The following is a 21,964-nucleotide window of genomic DNA, read 5'->3' on the forward strand; positions in this document are numbered from 1 at the left end:
ACCTGGGATAAAATTCATTGATAACAGCTGGGATCAATAAGGGCTCCACCTAAGATTCACTAATCTTAGAAGCCAGGGGCAAGGGCTTCGCGCCCTTGCCATAGTTCCTATTTTAGTCTCTTGTATAGTCCACCTTCCCCTTAGACCATTGTAAATACTTGTGTATGGGTGTAACTCTGTTACATTTCTAAGTGTCTATTCTGGTTTCTCCTTTGGTCTGAAACTTCCTTATTCCTAGTGATGGTAAATTCCTGTGTAAGGGAGTGACTTAGCTTTTACAATCTTACTGAATTCTAAGGCCTCGATCTTGGTCAAGGATGCCCTTGGACTTTTGGGACACTGGCGAAAGGGTTTAGTCATTTCGGAATTCTAACTTAGAAGGCACTTATAATAGGAAAATACTGGAAGAGAGCACATGGATCCATACACTAGACTAACGCGGGAATGGAACACAGGAATGAAAAATTAGGGAACGCTAGACTCCAGGAGGAGAGCTTCCTTGAAGCCCTTTTGCCTCATGAGTGACTTTTAAGCCTCTCGGCTTGTCCAGTTGACTCGACCGGGGCGTAGCAGTGCAGGAAACAGAAGAATGCCCCGACCTCTCTCGGTGATCCCCCTTTTTCCCCTCCAGTCCACTCCCCCTCACCCCAGTCCACGTAGGCACAGTTCATTGGCTCAGGACTACATTCATCACATCATCCGATCTTATGTTGTGGTGTATCTGTGCAATGCAGCTCAAGGTATGTGGCTATCTTGAGGGATATGAGGAAGTCGGGTGCCAGTCATAAGACTTGGCAGCAGTCCCGGGTGCCATCTTGGGGCCGCAGCCACACCCGCTCCTCACATCTCCCCCTTATTCTTTAAATTGGCAGATAGAATGCCTGTCTTAGGTTGCCCCCTGCAATAATGCTCCTTACCTGTTATCGGGAGACAGACAGCAGTGGTCTGATCCCTGTCTGAGGTTGGTAAGACATCCAGGGAGTCTTACCCGTCATTGACTACTTCCCTAGCATGCCAAGCCACACTTGAGGTGATTGTCCCATCTCCACAGCTGCAAAGGCTTGTATCAACAGAGCTTGAGCCCTGCGATGGCGATGTTGCATGCGGCAGATGCACCAAAAGGCCAGGACACTGATGAGCACGCAGCACAGTGCCAATCCACCAATACTGGCCCATTCCTTTAGGTGTGACATAGCGGTGGCAATCCAATTTGCAAGTCCTTCAGCCATGGATACATCCACCCGAGTGGAATTGATATGAACTGTCCCAAAATCTCTTTTGGGTCTAAACAAGGTCATAACCGAAGGGGTCTGCATGGGCCATGGTAACAATCTAGGCATTCTGGTCACAATAGCTAAAGAAAACATAGAAGCATTCCAACCAACACCTACTATAAAAACAATTATCCTCTTACATTCTACAACATCATCAAAATAACTACCATTATAAACTAAATACAAAAGGAGGCCAAACATACACAGGCGTGGCTTTAAAGAATACATTCTCATAAGCAAATTGAATAACAGAAGACTCAAATAATACAGATTCATTCCAATAAAAGCTAGTATTTCCCCATGCCCCACCCATCAACATACATCTGTACAACTCCCAATTTATCCCACACGACAGCCAAACATTAAAGGGATTGCATGCTCCTCTCTGGGCTGAATTTTGATACGTCCAATTAAACCCTGAAAACATTTGATTATGACTGGTACTAATATAAGAGGAAAAGGTAAAATATTTTTTCACGGCCCACATAGCTTTCCTGGACTGGCAGCTGGTTCATGGGGGCAGTGAATCTTGAATACCCCTACAAAAGGGGGCCCATTGTAGATCTTCAGTCATCACTGCAGGCAGCATCATCACCCCCAGGAGCAGCTTCATCAGCGCACCTCCGTCCATCTTGAACTACCCTCCTCAATCGCTCTGGAACCCACAGCGGCTGGCGATGATCCTGTGGAAACACACAAACAGACCCTCTCGCCCAGACCAACACAGGATAGGGCCCATGCCATTGTCCACTCAGAACATCCTTCCACATGACTGTGCCTTTGTAGGATGCCTCGGGATTGGCAAACCGTTCTGCAGCAGTCAAATCATTTTTATCTTTATTCAAAAAATTCAAGGTGGGGCTGGTGAGATGGCTCAGTGGGTAAGAGCACCCGACTGCTCTTCCGAAGGTCAGGAGTTCAAATCCCAGCAACCACATGGTGGCTCACAACCATCCGTAACTATATCTGACTCCCTCTTCTGGTGTGTCTGAAGACAGCTACAGTGTACTTACATATAATAAATAAATAAATCTTTAAAAAAAAAAAATTCAAGGTAAAGAGAGCAATGGCTAATCTCTCCCTAGGAGTAGCGCCAGAAGCTACTTCCACTTTCTGTTTTATTAGACACTCTTTCAGAGTGCAATGAGCTCTTTCAATGATGCCCTGGCCCCAAGGATTGTATGGTATACCATGCACCAAACGGACACCCATCATTTTACAAAAGGAAACAAAAGAAGCTGAAGTATAAGCAGGTCCATTATCAGTCTTAAGCTCTCTGGGCTGGCCCCATGCACCCCATGCCTCAAAGCAATGGGCAATGACATGGCGTGCCTTTTCACCAGTATGCAGGGAGACAAACAACAACCCAGAGGCTGTATCTACAGAAACATGAACAAATTGCAGTTTACCAAATTCTGAAAAATGAGTCACGTCCATTTGCCAAATGTGGAGGGGAAGCAGGCCACGAGGGTTTACTCCCACACTTGCCTGAGGCAATAGGGGGACACAGGCTTTGCAAGCCATAACAATATCCCTTTCCTCTGCTCTAGTAATATGAAATCGAGAAGAAAGTGTTTTGGAATTCACATGAAACTGAATGAAATTCACGAGACAGTTCTACAGGTGTTTGAATCAAAAAGGCAGGAGCAACTCTTGCAGCTTTATCAACCAAATCATTGCCCTCTGCTAAAGGGCCAGGCAAACCTGTATGAGCTCAAATGTGTTGGACAAAAAATGGAGAACTTCTATTTAAAATTAAGGATTGCAATTTATTTAACAAATCTCCTATAGTGGATCGAAAATTCACCTTCCCCACCACTTCCAGCATTGCTAACGAATTAACCACATACTGACTATCTGAAAATAAAAGATTCAGAATACAATTCAAAAACTTTTATAACAATCTGCAACTCAATAACTTGGAGAGAAGCAGGGGGAAACTGTAAAGTTACTGGCGTGGAGCCATGGACCAAATATGCTCCACAGCCTGTCTTAGACCCATCTGTAAAAATTAAAGGGGCATCAGGCAATGGGACTCGAGAAGTAATTCGTGGAAAAACAACTGGATGAGCTTTAATCAGCTGTAAAATGGGATCCTTGGGGAAATGATTATCTATCTTTCCCATAAAGCTACATCTCAAAATTGCCCAATCATCAACAGTAGCTGATAATACTTCTATTTGCTTCATATTATATGGAACAATCAATTCCTGAGGGGGATTGCCAAAATATTGAATACATTGTTGTAGGCCAATCAAGCCCAATTGTGCTACTGAGGCAGGGTAATAAGACAAGATTTTTGTGGGTGAAATCTTGGTATGTATCCCTAGCAAAGGGGCACCCTGCCAGAGGACTCCAGTAGGCTAGGTCTCCGAGGGCAGGATGCACAAAATAATAGGACTGAACAGATCTCTTCTCTTTAATGCTGCTGTTTGAATACCCTTTTCGACCAAACTTGGTGCTACGCGGGCAGAATCAGTAAGCTGCTGGGGAGAATTTAATTCTATATCTCCCGGTAAAATATCATATAATGGTTGTAATTGTTTGTTGGTTAGGCCCAAATAGGGACGTACCCACTGTATATCTCCCAATAGCTTTTGAAAATTATTCAATGTCCTCAAATTATCCGCCCGAATCTGAATTTTCTGGGGAGATACTTGACTATCAAAAATTTTAGTTCCTAAATAATTCATCACTTTTCCTTTCTGAACCTTTTCTGGGGCTACAACCCATTGCTTTTCTTTTAATTTTTGGATCACTACACTATATGCATGTTCCAACATCTCCTCTGTGGGTGCAGCAAGAAGTATATCATCCATATAGTGATAACACTTCAACCTACGAAATTGATCTCTTACCCCTTTAAGAGCAGAATCTACATAAAGTTGACACATGGTAGGGCTATTAGCCATGCCTTGAGGCAAAACAACCCATTCAAATCTCTCAGGCTCAACATGATTAATAGAGGGCACTGTAAAAGCAAATCTAACTGGCTCCTGGGGATGCAATGGAATGGAAAAAAAAATCCTTAATATCTAAAATAATTAAACGCCAATTTCTAGGTAAGGCAGAAGGAAGCGGTAATCCCCTCTGTACAGGTCCCATAATTACCATTTGTTTATTAACTTCTCTCAAATCATGTAGTAACCTCCATTTTCCTGACTTTTTCTTGATAATAAAAATCGGGGTATTCCAGGGGGAAGTAGAGGGTCTGATATGGCCTAGGTTCAACTGTTCCCTAACCAGCTCTTGTGCTGCTGTTAATTTCTCTGAGGGTAGTGGCCACTGAGGAACCCACACTGGTTCCTCAGTCTTCCAAGTAATGGGTAGAGCTCCCTCAGTGGCCCCTAGGAAAAACCCAAACTGGCTCAGTCATTCTTCCTCTCAACCGGTATCGGAGATAGTCTACCTTGTAAATAGCGACCCAAACCTTTACCAGGCTTATATCCCGAATGCAACATCATTCGCTGGGCTTGGGTGCTATATGGTCCTTCATTGGTCAGTTTAAAACCCATCTTTTTCATCAAATCACGCCCCCATAATGAAATAGGGACAGGCATCACATAGGGCTGGAAATGCCCTGAATGCCCTTCCTCTTCATGCCAACTTAGATGGCGGGAACTCATTTCTGGCATCTGAGCATATCCAAGTCCTCTCAGGGTTTGCTCTGATCACTGACGTGGCCAACCAGAGGACCAATCCTTGATGCTGATGATACTGCGATCTGTGCCAGTGTCCAACAGCCCAGAAATAGATTTTCCCTCTATGATAAGCTGCAATAAAGGTCTTTCATCTAAATCTAGGGAGCAAAAAATTGGCAGAAGTGCCAGTAGAGCCAAATCTCTTGTCCCCTTTTTCTTCCTCCTTAGCTGGGAACTGAGAATGACAACTAGGTAATAAAAGCAACTGAGCTATGTGATCTCCAGGGGGAGATGGCTACTATGCCCCTAGGTGAAGAGACCATGATCTTGACTTGTCCTGTATAATCTGAATCTATGACTCCAGGATGGACTATCAGGCCCTGCATTGTTACAGAGCTCTTTCCTAAGATCAACCCTACTGTATCTGCTGGTAGAGGGCCTTTGAAATCTGAATCCACCAGCTGGACCCCAATACGGGGGGGGGGGTAATACGAGTCGGGTGGCAGAACTGAGGTCGAGCCCTGAGCTTCCTCTTGTGGCCCTCCTGGGTTGTTCCACTGCATTGGTGGTCTCAAATTGGGCCATCCCTCTGTGACTGCCCCATATATTTGAAGGCCCTGAGGTTGGGGGCCCCTTCTCCGGTTTTTTGACCAAGCTGCCCATGAATATCCGTCACTGAGCGACACTCATGGGCCCAACGATTTCCCTTTTTACATTTTGGACAAAGTCCAGGTACCCGAGGCTGCTGGCCTCTTGTTCCAGTCTGTTGCAGGCATTGTCGCCTTATAAGACCAGGTTGCCCGCATTTGAAACAGCCTGTATTCCTGGACCCATTCTTTCCTTGGAAGACCTGCACAACTGCAGCAGCCAGCCCTGCGTTAGTTAACGGGCCTCCTATCTCTCTACAGATTTTCATCCATACCTCAAGCCCCCTATGTTTATATGGGTTAATGGCTTGTCTACATTCCTTTGTACATTGTTAAAAAATCAGCTGTTTCACTAATGGCATCAGGATCTCCGCTTCTACCACCCTGGCCACAAAGTCTGCAAACGGCTGTGTGTCCTTGAAGGACTTTTTGTTAAATTACCACTAACCTCTCCCCTGTTAGGGAGGGACTTCCAAGCCTTAGTTCCTATTTTATTAATTTGTTCATAAACTTGTGTAGGGTAGTTAATCTGTGCAGCTGCGAATCTTCCTTGACCTGATATCATATCCTGATCCCAGGCCACTTGCCCTGCACTCGCATTCTGAGCGGCCTGTTCACCTGAATATTCTATAAAGAATGCTTTCCAGTCAAGATACTGTCCAGGGGAAAGACAGGCTCATGCCAGATTCTGCCAATCACTGGGAGTTACATAATAGCAATGCAGAGATTCAAGTTGAGCAATAACGAAAGGGGTGGCACTGACTCCGTAGGCTCGTACCTCTTCTGCCAGTCTTTGAATTACCTTCCAATCTAGTGGCTCATGGAATCGAGCTCCTTGAGCATCCTGGAAAACTGGGAAGCAGTGAGCACTTAGCTCTTGCCATGCTTCTGGAGCATAACTCGGTGCCTACCCCCCGCCCCCAGCTGATGGCTGCACTTTTACTTTCACTTTTTCTAAACTGTCTGCTATACTTTCCAAGTCCTCTTCAGACATGTCCCGTTCACTAGAACTGCTTTCGGCATCGGGCTTCTGTGATCTCTCCTCTCTTACTTGGTTCAAAACCTCATTCCTCTTCTGCAGCTCAGCTCCACATCTTTCCTTGTCCGCTATACAGTTGCGAACTAACTTCCATACCGGTAGAACCCTTTTTGCGAGGATTCCCTGTTCCTCTGCAAACTTCAGATCTTTTCCTAACTTCTCCCAGCTTGGTCCAGTAAGGTGACCAGAGACTGGGAACCATGGGGCCACCTGATCTACCGCTTTCAGAAAATTTTCTAGGGTTTCCTTTTTTAGCCCAATTCCTTTTACCTTTAGGAGGTCTTTTAAGGCCTGATGAACAGAATGTCCTGATATTGTGTTTCCCATAGTGCTTGGTATAACTGTAATTGTCTCACTCCGAGAACCTCAGCAGCTCAGCTCCACATCTTTCCTTGTCCTCTATACAGTTGCGAACTAACTTCCATACTGGTAGAACCCTTTTTGCGAGGATTCCCTGTTCCTCTGCAAACTTCAAATCTTTTTTTTGAAGGGGGTGATCCCCCTTTTCCCCCTCCAATCCACTCCCCCTCACCCCAGTCCACGTAGGCACAGTTCATTGGCTCAGGACTACTCTGGGAACCTAATTGTCTCTAACTGAGAACTTGAATCGTCCCACTTACCGGGAACCTAATAGTCTTTAAGCGAGAACTTGGATCATCCCACTTACTTGGGAGCTTTCCAGCCGGCTACCCTGACTGCCGAGAGTTCTGGACTCGTCACGTCCCCATATGGGGTTCCACCACTTGTCGTTGACGTCCTTCTCAAGGCAGTTTATTCAGGAACTTCACAATGTGCAGGAAACAGAAGAATGCCCCCACCTCTCTTGGTGATCCCCCTTTTTCCCCTCCAATCCACCCCCCCTCACCCCAGTCCACGTAGGCACAGTTCATTGGCTTAGGACTACATTCGTCACATCATCCGATCTTACGTCGTGGTGCATCTGCGCAATGCAGCTCAAGGTATGTGGCTATCTTGAGGGATATGAGGAAGTCAGGTGCCAGCCATAAGACTTGGCAGCGGTCCCGGGCACCATCTTGGGGCCGTGGCCACACCTGCTCCTCACAATAACCAAGATATAAACAATTTGCGAAACATATGAAACTCAAAGTTAAACTTCTGATTGATGCTAAGAAGCAAACATAATTCTTAAAAAGGAGTTAGATGTGGCAGTGGTTCCCAATAGAAACTGTAGTACAAAATAGTCTTTTCTCAAAACACCAATCAGTACCAGACTTCATTTATAGTTTAATTATCTACTTCCTTGTCTGTTTCAGTAATTCATTTACTTGTAACTGCCTATTTTCATCAATGGGTTCCTATGGAAGATATTTTTTTTTTCTCTTATTGGATATATTCTTTCTTTGCATTTCAAATGTTATCCCCTTTCCAGGTCTCCCCTCTGGAAACACCCTATCCTATCCTCCCTCCCCCTGCTTCTATGAGAGTGCTTTCCCCCCCCTCCGTCCCCCCCCCCCCCTTCCCGCCCTGGCATTCCCCTACACTGGGGCATCGAACCCCCTCGGGTCCAAGGGCCTCTCCTCCCACTGATGTCCAACAATACCATCCTCTACCACATATGCAGCCAGAGCCATGGGTCCCTCCATGTGTATACTCTTTGGTTGGTGGTCCAATCCCCAGGAGCTCTGGGTGTCTGGCCAGTTGATACTGTTGCTTACTCCATGGGGCTGCAAACCCCTTCAGCTCCTTCAGTCCCTTCTCCAACTCCTCCATCAGGGACCCCATACTCAGTCCAATGGTTGGCTGAGAGGATCTGGTACGGCAGATATTTTAAGAAATTAAAGAAACAAAAAGCATCTCACCAAGTATACCATCATTAAGAACAGCAAAGATATAGGAAGTTTTGAGGTCAAACTAGTTCAGGTTTGTATACACGAGGCAAGTTAATTCTCCAAAATGGTTTCTGTAAAAATCAAGATAGCGCCATCCCAGTGTACACAGGGGTGAAGCATAAACTGTTGATCAGCTTCTGGATGCCTTACAGAAAAGTGTAATGTTCACATTCTGAGCATTCATCCTTGGGTTACTTGGAAGAAGTTTCCGTCTTCATCTATGGACATGGAGATGTAACAAGTAACAAGGCCTTGGTAGTGATTATCTAATAGGAAAAATGATGTAAAACTTTTGGTGCAGTGCAATTTAAATTGTCACATTATGAAGTAGATTCAGATATTTGAAAGATACAGCTATTTATACCTTTTCTTGAAGCAAGTCAGAAAGAATTCACTTACTGGCAATTGCACACCAGCATTTTTATTTACATAGAACATACAGTCGTCTTATAAATATGCCAGAAATTATCTCCATGTTTCAGAACACATCAGTGTAAAAGCACACAAAGGAAGTTTCCCCTTTCCCTATGTTTCTTGCTTGTTTTCCTTTGTACAAAGTGTGTAGTGCTAACAAGTACATTATCATAGCACGTTTTTAAAGCTAACATCTTCCATTTAAAATTTATTTGAAATGTTGGATAAAGGTGCATTTCTTTCTCCTTACAAATTCAAAAAGGCTACAGTGGTAGTCATCTTTCTTAAAAAATAAGTCATTGATACCTAATAGCTGGATAAGAGGGTATTTTTTTTAAAGTATGCTAACACATTTAGGCAGTGTGTACTCACTGTCAAGCTGGTACTGTATCAAACTGCTTTTATGATTTTGAGATTGCTCAGTGGGCATCATAAACTAAAGATAACATGTTCTTGTTTTCCTTGCTAGTAGTATTTCATAAGATGCCTGACCATAACCTGAAAAGATTTTTAGTATTTATAAAATGAATGTATCATTTGGTCAGAGACAACTAGATACATCAAAGATTTCTACTTAGGTTTCAATTTTTTGGGTTTTTCAAGACAGGGTTTCTCTGTGTAGTTCTAGTTGTCTTGGAACCACGCTGGCCTTGAACTCAAGAGATCTTCCACCTGCCTCTGCCTCCCAAGTGCTGGGATTAAAGGCGCGCATCACCACTGCCCAGCTAGGTGAGAAAAATTTTTCAATGCTTAGTTTACAAGATGATTTGTACAGGCAGTTTTCACAAAATAGGTTGTAAACATTACCCTAAACCCCTGAATACAGTTCATAAGCTTTTAGGTATATGTGTATGTCCAGGTGTTTTTCTTTAATAAAGGTTCACTAGTGTTTCATACCATTAGTCTAATGTATTCTGTTGGTGTGGAACTAAAGTAGCTATTACCAGTGGATACAGAGTGGAATTTTAGGTTCCATTTAATTGTGAGTCTTGGAGCCCAATTTAAGTGCCCCATTTTAAGGGTGTATCTGGATTGCACTTGCTGTATTTGTAAATAAGAGAAATTAGGTTATCGTTGGATCATTTAGAGACTAATAGGATTAGCCATTGTTACTAACAGTTCCCAATAGTTGTTTTTAATGCAGGAAGTCATTAAATTTTCAGGCTTTTTAGAATCAAAGTGTATTTTAATTTCTAATGCACCAGGGCAGTGTAGACTCAGGAGCCATTAATTACACAGTCTGTTCCTACATCTTGATGAGTCTTTAAGATCTTATATATTTCTTGAAACTGCAAAAGAGTTTTGTTTGTTTTTTAAGACTATAAAAATGAAGGATAGGTGGATACATTGATTATGTGAGGAACTTGCCAGGCTCCATCTTTTAAAGCCAGGTCAGTCTATATAAATAGTGCATGCATTATAGTCATGAAATGTCCTGGAGCTTCCTTTCTGAGGACTACCGCCGCAGCTTTGAGACTAAGAAAGTTACATGGGTCATATGCACAGGCAAACTGCTTTGTACAACTAGAATATCAATTGCTCTTGTAAGTTAGACTGAAACGGACAGACTTGATATACGTCATAGGAAACTTGAAAAATGTGAATTAAACAAGTGATTTGTTTTGTAACGAATAATATACTTTTCAGCTTATAGCCAGTCTTCACACGAGCAAATTCATACACTGCAATACACAAAAGTTCATAAACTTCTACTCAGGCAGGCAGCAGCAGGTTCAAGTCAGCAAAGTGTAGCTGTCAAACAGTTCTGTTCACCAAAGATGAGTCTCTCGGATTTCAGCAATAATTTGACTGGCTCCTTGTAATGCCTGCATTAAAAGATGTAAAAACTCAGGTTAGAATGTTACTCTGAATTTTGTAAAGAAATTTCTCCCTTTTTCAATGTTTAAAAAACTGCAGTATCTCTTCTGAAATTTTAATCTAATCAAATCCCAGTGTGTGAAGGAGACAAGATCAGAATGTAACTTTAATATCTTGCATGTGTATGTGTACATCCCAGGGAGAAAGATTGAGAGCAGTTTCACACAGTTACCTTCAGCATATCCGCTGCTTCTTTTCTTCGCTGAGCCATGTCCTCGGATTCAGTCAGAAGATCATCTAATAAGGATGACTTATACAGCTGCCCTACCAGTTCACTCTGAAGAGTATCTTTCACATGATTGACCAAAAAATGCATCACTGCCTTTGGGACACTGCAAAGCAAGGTCAAATCATGAACTTTTGGTAACATTTATATTTTCAAAAATTTAGATCAGTGGTTCTCAACCTGTGGGTTGCGACACCTTTGGAAATCAAATGACCCTTTCACAGGGGCTGTGTATTAGATATCCTGTATATTAGACATTTACATTATTATTCATAACTAGCAACAAAATAATTTTATGGTTCATGTCACCACAACATAAAGAACTGTGTTAATGGGTCCAAACAAAGTTAGGAACCACTGATTTAGTCTTTAACTAGAGTAGAGTATGCCTTTATAAAGTAATGAAGTTAAATAACACTGCATATTTAATGTACTTAGTAAAATACTCTAAAAGTGTTCATTTAATAAAGCACTAAGCAAAGTCAAAATCCTTGATATTTTAGCTTCATTCATCTCACTTATCCCATATATAAACACACAACAATGACCATTATTCTTAATAGCCCAAAATGAAATAAAATATTCATAGCAATGAGTAGATATACAAAGTATGGTTATATAATACAGCATTGTATTCAACTGTAGAAATGAAGTTAATTGTAAAAAGGATCCATGATGTAGCATGAACAAACTTTAAAACACACTGACAAGTAGCCAAGATTTAAGGCCTGACCTACAAGCTAAATCCCATACCTGGTACTATTACTGGGCCAAGAAGCTATGGCTAGGGAGATCAAAGAGACCCCAGAAGAGAACCTACCACTTAATGGACATAGCATTAAACCAGTTCCTAATGACCTATTATTATACCCACAGATTATACATCTCCTAACCCTCATCTGAGAAATTGTTGGTTATAGATGGTGATTAACAAGGAGATCCACAGTGGCCAAGATGCAGAGAATAAGACATTGTACAACGTTTCGCCCTAAGTTGAGCACCTATATCTCCCCCCAAGGATAAAGGACCATTACAGAAGAGGTGTGGATGCAAAGAAACAATTTTGGATACAGTAGTGCAGCTGCGAATATGAACTCAGCAGTTGTGACAGCATGCACAAGACTGGTGCAAGCCTAAACCAGACCACAAGAGAGGGGTGTGGGATACAAAGACTCATCGCCAGCAGAAGAGCTAGTGGCAATTCTCAGCTACTGGGAAAGGGTCAGAGCATAGCTGCTGAGAGCTCAGCCAAGCTCTAGTAGAAGGCATATCAGGAATATCAAGCAACACAAATTGGCCTTGACTGGGGAAGGAAAAAACAAATACAAATTTGGGTGAGAAAGGGCAGAGATCTAGGAAGAGTTCTGGAAGGGAGCATAAAAACAAAAAAGATCAAAATACAAAGAAATCTCAAATATTTCTTAAAAAGGGGAGGGACACTCACAAGTGAAGGAAGCCAGACAAAAGGTCACATATTATTGTGTTCCCACTAACATGAAATGTCTGATAGACTAATTCAAGGCATGGCACCTTAGAGGCAAGGCAAATAGGAAGTTATGACTGACAAAGGGTGTGTTTTACTTTGAGTAAGGTAATAAAATGTAACCATGTAGACTACTAGAACATAAGAATGTTTTTCAGAGCACTGTGGGAATTGAATCCAGGGCTTCATAAATACTAAACTATATCATTCTATACTATTCCATGGAACCACACTGCTACCCTTTTCTGATTTTTTATTTTGTTTTGAGATGGTGGAATGTGTATTTGTGATCATTCTGCTTGAGGCGCAATCTTCCTAATCTGTGACTGTAGACATATCACTGTCCTACATCCTTTTATTTTTAATATTTTTCAGCTAATGCATAATATTTTAATCATTCCATGTCAACAGACTAAGTCTTGCTATCACAGTTAACATTAATATTTAGAATCAAAGATAATCTAAAATTTTTAATGTATAATTCTTAAAAAGACATCACAAACTCATCCAGCAGTATTTACATATTAAGTAATACTAACCTGTCTTGAATATTCTTTCTGACAATTAGAAAATATGATTTGATAAGTCTTTCAATAACCTCACAATCTCGCTGTTCTCGGGCAGACAGTTTTCTTGCAACTGGAACTGGCTAAAAGAGGGAAAAATATTACTTCTATGCTATTTTGAAATGGCAACATTTAATATTTAAAAGTTAAAAATTTTGGTGACTTCAATTTCTTCTGTTGAAAGGATGTCTGCTACTAACTTGGCTCACTTGTAGATTTAAACAGAATCGTGGTGGCTTACCACATCTAGCAAATTGACAGCATGGCCTTTTTGTGGACTTGCTGGCATAATTGGAATTGGTTTTGATTTTTCTTCAGCAAGTAATTCTTCAGCTTTTGAAGTTTTCAGCATTCCTCTCCAGTTGCCTGTTGTTGGTTCCTGACCACCATCTCCAATCCCACCACCTGTAGATGGGACCTGAAAACACATTGTTCCAAACCTATACTCTGTATATTTAACAACAAATGAAATTCATTTTCTTTGATGGCAATCTAGAACATACAGGTGGTACCTATCTGGAATATATTCAAACAGATAATGAAGTCAGAAATAATGGTGGCACTTGTCACTAGAAACCTGAGAGATTCTGTTTGAAGCTGTCGGTAAGCCAATAGTTAATTCAGGTTCTATTTAATTACTTTTCATTTAGTAGTACTTTCTAAAGCTTTATCTTTCACCATTCCTCAAACACTAAATTAAATGCACACACAAGAAACAGAGCTTGCCCTTGGTTTCATCTCATCAAAGCAGTCTTAACCATTGAACTCTGATCTTACAGTGCTGTGAGCTTATGGCTCTACATATTTCTAAAACTAGTTTACTATAGTTCTGATTATCAAAAAGTAAAAGTAGACCTCTTTAATAAACGAAAGACTACATCCATAGACCTCACTATCACATTCCCAAGCTGCCTACAATGTGCAGTGTAACATAAGCACAACATAGCCTCCCTCATAACCTGCACCCGAGAAAGAGATGCAGCGAGAGTCCTCGGCTGGCCTTACAACCTTATTTTATGAGGCCTTGATTTCTAAGAGAAAAAAAAAAAAAAACCTGCCTGCTTAATATAGTGGGAAAAACAACACATCAACATTTAAGAATGTTTTTAGATCCTTTTTAAGGTCTTGTAAATGTAATAGAAGATTAAATCATATAAATGTAATGGAAGAGTCTATGGTACTTGTAAGAAAAATGAGTTTGGGAAATCATTCAAATTTGAAAAATCTGTCAAAATGTCAAAAAAAGGTAAGTTATGTCTGTATATAGATGTTACTGATAATCACATTTTTAGTGTTTGTTAAATACACATAAATTATGATAAATGAAATCATAAGGAAATAAAATAAAGGAAATAAAACTTATGCAGTGATTGGCTCTCTGGAGACCACAACTGAAAGATAGGAGATGTTTGTAAAGATCAGAGTATAAGAAATAGGTCTGCATATCCTACACATGGCTTCCTGTGAAAACTACTACCAAGCCTTAAACCCTCAATTTCTATGTTTTGAATTTGCTTAAACTTTGAAAGCACATGTGAGAGTTACTACAGACACTGATGGAAACACAGAAAGCACTGGAGAGGTGAGTCCTTTACAGAGGAACTGTCCCAAAGCACCATTTCCATCCCTGAAATCTGTGTTTTTTTGAGACAGGTTTTTCTATGTGGCTCTAGCTGTCCTGGAACTCACTCTGTAGACTAGGCTGGCCTCAAACTCAGAACTCTATCTGCCTCTTCCTCCCAAGTACTGGACTTAAAAGCATGTACCACATGCCCAGCTCCATCTCTGAAGTCTTTATGAAGAGGACACTGAAAGCTAATCTTTAAAGTAACAGCAGTAGGAGAGGCTGTTGTTAGTAGTTAAGACAGTGCTAAAGCTAGCCTAATGCCACCTTACAAGATAAAAGGAACATTAAGACCATAACACAGACAACAAAAGATGGAGGCCACTGTACAAACAGGTTCTGGATGAACTTGAGTGTTTTAGTAAGAGCCAAAGGCACCAACATTTCCATCTGAAGCAAGAGACTCACATTTTTAGTTTCTCTTCTGTTGTCCTGAATTAACTGTTAAAAGATATGTTAAAACATGCAATTTAACAAGCAAGATTTAAATAGCAATGGCTTGAAAATGTAAAGTACACAACTTTCTCTTAGAATTATTTTTCTCTGTTTATCTTCTATATAGCAAGCAGAGCATGTCAGCAATACTTTGATATTTATAGACTTCGCTATATAATTTAAAAATTTGGATTAGGCTAATAGTCTAACACAGTATCCCATATCAATATTATTTTATTCAGTGTACTGTCTCCACACTAGGCATGCAGGCTTAGATTAGGAATCAGAACAGACCTTGCCATCAGCCTCAGCAGAAGCAGCAGGGGGGGGCTCCTGGGAGGCAGGTGCCAAAGCACTTGGAACTTTAGAAGACTAAAGGTAAAAATGCAGGGGAAAAAAAAAAATCAAGGATGCCAAAAATGCATTTGGAAACATTTTATAGACAAAATTTCCTCTCTCTAATGAGATAGTAAAGTGATGTAAACCAGAAGTAACCATGGAGCTGTGTGTGTTCTCTTTTATCTCCTATAGCACTGTCACTGTTAGCTTTTCTGCAGATGAACAAGTAAGAAAACCCAAATCCCACGGCGACTGCTGCCTCTTTTTGGGGGGGTAGGGAGTTGAGGGGGTAGGGGTGGAAGGTCACTTCATTTCTTTTCTGACAAGGAACCCAAGGTAACAGCTCTTGAAAGTAACTGCCAAAATTTAAATGACATATATAGTTGTCTTCCCTTTGTCTTTCAAATGCCCTTATGACAAAGTCATTGCTGACCAAATAAGAATCTTAAAAAAGAAACTTTGACACTTAAAAGCCACCTTTCTTTTTAAATTATTCAAAGCTTTTAAAACTTATGTACACCCCTTAAAGTATTAAAGACAGGAAGGAAAATACATTCTTACAGAGAAATAAACCCAAGTGAGGCTGACCTTTGGGTGTGGGGAATATACCATAAAAACATTTGTGTTATTTACCTTGTCCCGAGATCCAGCTGAAGGCAGCTCTCTTGCTAACCTGTTTCTTCTTTGTTCCTATAAAATGTTACCAAGCTTCTCTGATTATCAGAATATTGAGATGTTCCTCTTAGTTAAAAAGTATGGAGTTAACTTACACATTTACCATATTAATATTGGGACTTATGCCATAATTGATTATATTTTAAAAATCTGAAACCTAATGCTTCCCTATGTTTGTTTTCTGCCCAAACACATCTGCTAAGGGATATACTACAGCATCAGTAACAACGGTTCCCTTTACCAGGGACTCCCAAATGAAGGGCAGTAGATAAACTCTCTAACTCAGGAAGTTAAGAAACATGGACTGTTTCCACATCAACATGGAACACAGACTTTCAGCACACCATGAAGAATCTGAAGTATACACCTCATAGAAAATCTACACCCTTAAATGTCACTCAGACTACAAAACAAAAACCCTCATAACTTAAATGTCTATTTGAAAAAAGGTTTATCCTTTTAAAGAATATTGTCTTTTGGTGATAGCATTGATAACTAAGAGACTGTTCTGTAAGCTATTTAACAGACTGATAAATTACTCGTTATATTATCAAATGGTTACAAAACTATAGACATCATGTACTGAGCACCTACAATATCCAGGTACCATAGCAAGTAGATATAGACAAATAAAGATACAGGTAATAAGCCTCTTACAGGCATTTGGAAAATTTAAACTTGAGGTGGTAGAACAGCATATATCAAAATTGTTCCTCAAAACATTTCATGAAAACTCTCAAGCTTACAAAGATCTATAAGTTAACAAACTTTCAAGAACAGTTTCTTAGTTATAGAACTTTTACAGCAAAAAGTCAACTATTTCCATTTTCTTGGGTTGTCAAGTGATAGAATGATAGATGACAGAGAAGCCCCTACTCTCACTGTTAGGAGTCCCTGAGCTACTCAGTCATAACAAATATGCAGAGGACCTACATCAGACTCCTATAAGGTCTTCCTATGCCTACTTATGGGACCCTTTTCATCCTGCTGGGATGACTCATTTCAACCTTGGTGCGATGGTATGTGCCTAGTCTTATTGTAGCTTGCTATACCATGTTTGGTTAATGTCCCTCTTTTCTGAAGGAAGGTAAAGGAGAGAGAGGGAAGGTGGGGGAAGCAACTGGGGGGAGGGGAGGAGAAACTGTGGTTAAGATGTAATATAGGAGAATTTAAGAAGTTCATAAAATAAAACTTTTAGGTAAAAAGTTAAGGATAGAAAAAAAATTAACATGCAGATTTTAATACTATATTCGTTCTATAAGAGGTTCTATAGTTAGGGTTCTATAAAACCCTAATACACTTGTCATACATGACCCTGTTAGTTAAACCAAAACTGCTCCAAGCAAAATATTCATTTAAGTCAAAGAACCCTTAAACCAAGGAAGTGTATGTGCCTACTTTTCAAATTATTCTTATTTTACTTTATGTGTACGGGTATTCTGACTGCATGTATGTCTGAATACCACATGCATGTTGGTGCCTATGGAGGCCAGAAGAAGGTGCCAGATCCCCTGGACCTGGTGTTACAGATGGTTGTGAGCTGCCGCATGAGTTCTGGGAATTGAACCCAGGTCCTCTGAAAGAACAGCTAGTGCAGCCTATATGGACCTACACTTAACATATCACGCCTAATTCGCTTTTTGAGTGTTAAAGAAAGGGGTGGGCACTTTACTGTGAAGAACCTACACTTTTCCAAATTATGAAGTTAGGTAATTCTTTGAATGTTTCCTTCATCACTTGCAGAGCCAAGAAACAAATAAAACAAAACATCCTCAATTAAAAGCATCCACTTGGTTTTATATACTTCAAAGAACTATAATATTTACTGAAAAGCAACAAGAACATTCTTTAACATTAAAATAAATCCTTTTTGATTAATAAGTAGAAAGTAAAAATAATTGTCCCAGGTGACTCTGAGAACTAAAATTAACAGAACAATGTAATGAATTTACCATATTTCCTAGGCATACAACCAGCAGTAATATGCCACATCTCTTGTACAAATTTACTTGCACCTGATCCAACTCTCTGAAAAATGATGCTCTACTCACCTCTATATTATTGTTCATTAGCCCACAGGCATCAGCAAAGTCGGGGTGTTTTGTGTTGATATACGCTAGCTCAATTGCCACTAAGTTGTGTACCTATAAAAAACAAAATAAGGTTAATGTAAAAAAAAAAATATATGACAGGCTAACCTAACCCTGAGAAGTCTATATATGAAAAATTTATTATACAGACAATACAATATTGCAAAAGTATAAGAAACATTTTCATACACTTGATGACTATACTCCAAATAACATTTTATGCTCAATGATAATTAACTCTAATTTAATTTATTTACCTTCCAGAGTTAAAATTGTACTACGAAGAAAGAAAACATGACATTAAGATAGCTTTAAAGTAATTTCTTATTACTGGGAAAAATTATGTACCTGTGCAATTTTAAGTTCCAAACCTTCAATAAGCAACTTTGTTATTCAAATTTCAGATGATACATTATAGCAAAGTTTATGTTCCATTTTAAAATAAATAGTTCATAAGTAGGCATAAGTAAGAATGCTAATTGTATTGAAACAATAAACGTATTTAAGCCTGAGGTTGTTAGGAATAACTTAGCCTTAACCATGAAACAGACAGATAAAATTAATGGGGCTAAAAGTCCAATGAGACAGCATTGAAAAGGGAACATGAAGACTTCTATTTTCAGTCTTCTACACAATTCCTAAGGCTTATAGAGAATGAACTTAAATCTTTATCTTTAAAAAAATTAATGCATATTCATTATCCATAAGTAGTCTCACTTGTGTTTTCATACATGTTTTAATCATACTCACCACTGCCCTTCTTGCCCCCCCTGCCCCCTGCTGACCACGTTCTCTTCCCACCTAGCAGTCCCACTTCTCTCCCATGTCTTTAGTGACCTGATCCCCTGAGTTTCATCTGTCTGTAAGGGCTGCTTACAAATATACTGGTGAGGGTAAGGGATTGTTTACAGGACCACGGCCACCCTTAATGTCTTTTTATCTTCTAGTCTCTAAATGTTTCTGGTCACAGCTTTTCTCCAAAACTGAATTCCCCTACTGCCAACTCTGAACAAAAGAAAAGTTATCTAAGTATTACTTACCAAGTACCAAATGAACACAACGTGAGCTACTTGTTAGCCCAATAGCTGTTTGTTGGCCAAGTTAAATTAACAAGGTACATGTAAAAATATGGAGGTCATACAAGAGGAACCAAGGCTCTCATGGCTGCCCTGTACTGTCTCAAGTTTCAGAATACCACTTAACGGTGCAGAACTGGTCACATGAAGTTTCAGTGACTCTATGATGCTGGTGGGTATGAGATGAGGCTCAGGCTTCTGACTCTAATCACCAAGACTTCCAAGAATATTATTCATGAACTTCAAAAGGGAGGCTCAAATGCATTTTTAGTTGCCAGAAGGAAAACAAAAAACTGCTATCCACTTGGGGGCATAAGCATAATTTCATTTCAGCATTTTTATAGTGATGGGAGTGGACAGCTACAGCTCACTATCGGAACTGCTATCATTAGGATATAGAACAAGCAAAATGTGAAAGAGGCCAAATTACCCCGATGTGCTTTAGAATAAATGTAAGCTTGCTGCAAAGGTCTGGTTACTGAGTCCAGAGACAAAGGATTTCCCACAAAAATCAATGGCTGCACAGAACTTCTAGAAGCAGCTACTCAAGAAAGTCAACAATATTATGTACTCATGAAAACTAACGGCAATTCAAACAAGACAAAAGCTCACCATTTCATTTGTCACGGGCAACCTTTTACGAAGAAGACAAGTCACTACTTCAACTATGGCATCATGAAGTTTAGGGAACCGTAACAATTCCTGAATGTAATAAAGAAGTGACAAATGTTAGTCTGTCTAACTGGAAATGAAACAATCACTAGAGTACTGAGTTACATTTAGATCTTACATTTAAGAATGGCATTTCAAATCAGTCTCAGGTAAGGAAGCTAATGGTGTTACTTTTAGCTCATTTCCTCCCATTCTATGAAAACAGAACTTTCTGGTGAGCCCTCTCATTCACAATACCTGTGTGCTGTAATTGCTACAATGCTGAATGATCCTCTGCATCTCCTCATGGACCAGCTCCACACACCGTAGGCTGGGCTCTTCTAGACGCTTAATCTGACGTTTGACCAGTAACTCAAATGAAACTTCAGGCACAAATAAAGCAGGACGGGGGCCCTGAAAACACAAAACTTAGCTTCTTCTTATTATAGCTATGTACAATTTCAGGTCTTCCAAAGGATTCAAAAACAAATCCCATTTTTGTTCTTTTTCCTAAAAAATATTTCAAGTATGAGAACAAAATAAACTGTACATATATTTAAAACATGCTTAAGCAGCTGAAGCTCTAACCTTCTGCTGTTAGATATACTCACAGTAGCATTTCTGATGGCAGTCAGGATGTCAATAGTGTTAAGGCCACCTAGTGGGTCCACAGATTCTAAGGTTCGCCCGAAAGTTTCATGGAAAATGTAACAAATCCTAGCACCACCGCATCTGGAAAGCAAGGAATTATAGGAATATGCATTACTACAAAGAAAACGAGCTACAAGTTACATCTTTTTTTAAGCTTTAAGGTTGTTTCACTTTCTGACAAAGTCTTATCAAAAACTCAATGGTTGTATTAACTTATATATCAACAAAAATGAATAAGGGTTTCTCTCTTAATATATATACACTTGAAGTATGTTGTGAATCTGTTACATTTCTTTCAAATTTTGTGTTTTTTTCCCTTTAGAGCTAAGTAGTATTTATTCCACTTATATATAAATGTTTATACATTATACATTTATCTGTTGTTAGATAAGTAGGTTGATTCCAACTCTTTAGTGAATAGAGCAACAATAAACATGGAGCACAATTATCTTTCTGGTAGGTCATGGAGTTCTCTGGGTATAGGCCCAGAAGGAGCTGGGTCATATGCAAGCTCATTTTCACAATGGATTTATTAATTTGCACCTTTCATGAACAGTGAATAAGGAATCCTCTCTTTCTAACATTCTATCAAATTTGTTGATGAACACCACTCTGACTGGGGTGAGGTAGTATCTCAAAACACTTTTTAAAATAATTAAGGGCCATCTGTGTGGTTTTGTTAAAACTATTCCATTTATTTGCCTACTTGTTGATTAGGATTTTATATCCTTGGTATTTAGTTGTTGCAATTCATTATAAATTCTGGTATTAGCATCTTTTCTAAAGTATAGCTAGTAACATTTTTTTGTTTTGTTTTGTTTTCCCTATTCTATAGGCTGTTTGCTCTGCTAATAGATTCTTCGAAGTATTTTCATGTAGTCCCCATATGTTGATAATTGGGACAAGGTCCTGTGTTTTGGTAATCTATTCAGAAAGTTCTTGCCTATCCCAAATTCTAGAAGTTTCAGTGGTCTTTGATCCATTTTGAATTTATTTTTTGTAAAAGGTAAAAAATTCTGCTTGTGGACATCCAGTTTTGCCAGTACTACTTGTTGAACAGGCTTTTTTCAAATGAATGTTTTTGCCACTGTCAAAAATTAACCAGGCATAGTGTTCTCATTTTAATTCTGGGTCCTCTGCTCTATTCTACTGGTACATCTGTCAGTTTTTTATGCCAGTACCAGACTGTCTTTATCACTATAGCTCTACAGTATAATTTGAGGTTGGCATGTGGCCTTTTGTGGGTTCATAAAAATTCTTGTATTTACAAATCCATCAAGTATGACATCAAATTTTGATAGATATTCCATTAAGTCTGTGAATTAATTTTGGTTTCACGGCCATTCTCATAACATTAATTTTGTCAATCCAGGACAAGATTTCCCCTTTTAAGTGCCTTGAAGTT

At 39.7% G+C, this 21,964-nt stretch overlaps 1 protein-coding gene across 16 annotated transcripts in view; it reads right to left on the reverse strand.

Moving 5' to 3' along the window:
• Positions 1–9,334: 9,334 nt before the first annotated feature.
• The window catches only part of Dnm1l (dynamin 1 like), a 47,116-nt gene continuing 34,486 nt past the window's right edge, over positions 9,335–21,964 (reverse strand). For 4 of the 16 annotated variants that reach the window (XM_021184667.3, XM_029470347.2, XM_029470349.2 and 1 more), the window contains 11 exons: positions 20,520–20,640; positions 20,167–20,322; positions 19,870–19,959; positions 18,143–18,235; positions 16,050–16,106; positions 15,372–15,449; positions 15,051–15,083; positions 13,260–13,436; positions 12,992–13,101; positions 10,916–11,075; positions 9,335–10,691 (listed from right to left, as the gene is read on the reverse strand). In XM_021184667.3, coding sequence (XP_021040326.1) covers positions 10,635–10,691; positions 10,916–11,075; positions 12,992–13,101; positions 13,260–13,436; positions 15,051–15,083; positions 15,372–15,449; positions 16,050–16,106; positions 18,143–18,235; positions 19,870–19,959; positions 20,167–20,322; positions 20,520–20,640 — 1,132 coding nt within the window. In that variant the 3' untranslated portion in view covers positions 9,335–10,634. The remainder of the gene's footprint in view (positions 10,692–10,915; positions 11,076–12,991; positions 13,102–13,259; positions 13,437–15,050; positions 15,084–15,371; positions 15,450–16,049; positions 16,107–18,142; positions 18,236–19,869; positions 19,960–20,166; positions 20,323–20,519; positions 20,641–21,964) is intronic. The other 12 variants (XM_021184668.3, XM_029470353.2, XM_029470355.2 and 9 more) reach the window with 3 other exon arrangements.

This window comes from Mus caroli, unplaced genomic scaffold (genome assembly GCF_978045245.1).
Source record: "Mus caroli unplaced genomic scaffold, Mus_caroli_1 scaffold_17, whole genome shotgun sequence".
Lineage (NCBI taxonomy): Eukaryota > Metazoa > Chordata > Mammalia > Rodentia > Muridae > Mus > Mus caroli.